Source organism: Echinops telfairi, unplaced genomic scaffold, assembly GCF_000313985.2.
Source record: "Echinops telfairi isolate 266 unplaced genomic scaffold, ASM31398v2 ScPeMD7_3533;HRSCAF=4204_1, whole genome shotgun sequence".
In the NCBI taxonomy this organism is placed as follows: Eukaryota; Metazoa; Chordata; class Mammalia; order Afrosoricida; family Tenrecidae; genus Echinops; species Echinops telfairi.
The window spans coordinates 12,708,542-12,710,308 of NW_022107432.1; the positions used below are offsets into that span (position 1 = coordinate 12,708,542).

Genomic DNA, 1,767 nt, shown 5'->3' on the forward strand with positions numbered 1-1,767 from the left:
TGGCAAGGTGAGGAGGCAGGAAAGCCCTTGGTGACTTGGGGAGAGCTTTAAGAGGATGGTCCAGTCTTGTTTAAGGAGGTAAGCACAGCGTCCTCCAGTCATGGGGCAGGGCATCGAGGAAAAGCCCTTACAGGCCGGGCCGCCCACTCACCTTTTGATTCTCTTGTTCCCCATTGAAGTCCAAGGGAGAACACGATCATCCCAAGCCGGAGACCAAAGTGGAAGCAGAGGCCAGAAGGGTGAGGAAGAAAGCACACAGGACCATCCCCTGGGCCTCTTGGAAGCTGAAGGGGTACTCACAGGTCAAGGTAACTGTGCCCCATGCATGGTCACAACACACAGCAACTTGCCACCCCACAGTGGGGGGGAGAGGGGGCGAGGATTCCCTGCTCTCTTACCTAAATGAGAACCAAAAGCCGTATGCCGTCAAGCTGGTCCAGAGTAAGCATCCTACTCCAGAACAGTTCACTCTCTATTGCTACCTTGTAACATGCACCGTGCAGCTGCACCCAACCATGCATCCCCGATCATCTCAGAACCATCTTCCCTGGCACTCTATAGTTTTGGTTCTAGCAGAACCAATGGATGGATATTATCCCACAAACAAACACATTTGCCTGATGGGTTTGCCATCCCCCTAATTTGATTCCCTCCCAAACATGATTTCCTTGGCACAGCCTCCCAGGGTTGTCCACCCAGCAAGTTGCCTGGCCAGGCAGTTTCTGCAGATGATGTTCATCTAGGGCTCCTGGCCCCTGATGACTTGTCTCACTTAGGACCATGGCTTTGTGCGTCTCCCTGCTTCACTGGGACAATCGTTTCTCTTCTTTGTCTGCTATTCAGTAGTACTCTGAAATTTTCTGGAGAACAGAGGTGGATCTAGCCCATCCCTGCTCATCTGATAGAAGGAAGAAAAAAATGTCATTTGATTCTGTTATGGGAAATGTGAGCTTCTGAACCCAAGTAGCTTGTCCCTTATTCCTTTTCTCAGTTACGGGACAACCAAAGGGTACTTCCTCCCGTTTCACCTGGTCACCACCCTTTCCCTCCGCCCCACAAGCCATTTGCTGATAGCTCTCCTATTGAGTCAACTCTCACACATAGCCACCCTTTAGGACACAGTAGAACTGCCCCATGGGTTTCCAAGACTCTTTACGGGAGTAGAAAGCCTCATCTTTCATCCGAGGAGCAGCTGGTGGTTTTGAACTGCTGATCTTTAGGTTAGTTGCCCCATACATAACCCACAACGCCACCAGGGCCCCTCCTTCACTGATAGCTTTATGTAACCACAAGCACACCTTTAATTCATAACCAGATTCTTTGACACACGGTGAAGTCCAGTCTATGTTTGTATCTTCTCCTTTCTGCTTCATCGTTTCCTTTAAGATAAACAGAGACCAGGACAATACATTTCCTCCCCACAGAAAGATAAGTTGGTCACTTGGTGATAGTTGTGCCACACGATGAATGCAGTCAGTGTCCCGTGTAAGATATGCTGAAATGGCAAACACTCTCAAATGGTCTTCATCTTAACCACAATAAACGAAAGACGGGAAGGAGGAAGAGAGGAAGAGAGAAATTAACCCACTACTTTCTATTCGATTTTTGATTCATGTAAACTCCTGTGAGCAAAGAAAGTCTCTTGGGGGTGAGAGGAAATCCCCCAAACCAACACCTTCCATCTCTCAGACACCAGCCAGCACTAAAACATAGAAAGGCAAAGAAGAAGACAATTTTGGAAGGGGGCGAGGGAGGAGGAAAACCCTA

The 1,767-nt window shown here is 48.8% G+C and overlaps 1 protein-coding gene across 1 annotated transcript in view; it reads left to right on the forward strand.

The window, feature by feature from the left end:
• GCM1 (glial cells missing transcription factor 1) overlaps positions 1 to 1,767 on the forward strand; it is a 23,110-nt gene that overhangs the window by 18,745 nt on the left and 2,598 nt on the right. The window contains exon 4 of the mRNA XM_045294752.1: positions 175 to 308. Coding sequence (XP_045150687.1) covers positions 175 to 308 — 134 coding nt within the window. The remainder of the gene's footprint in view (positions 1 to 174; positions 309 to 1,767) is intronic.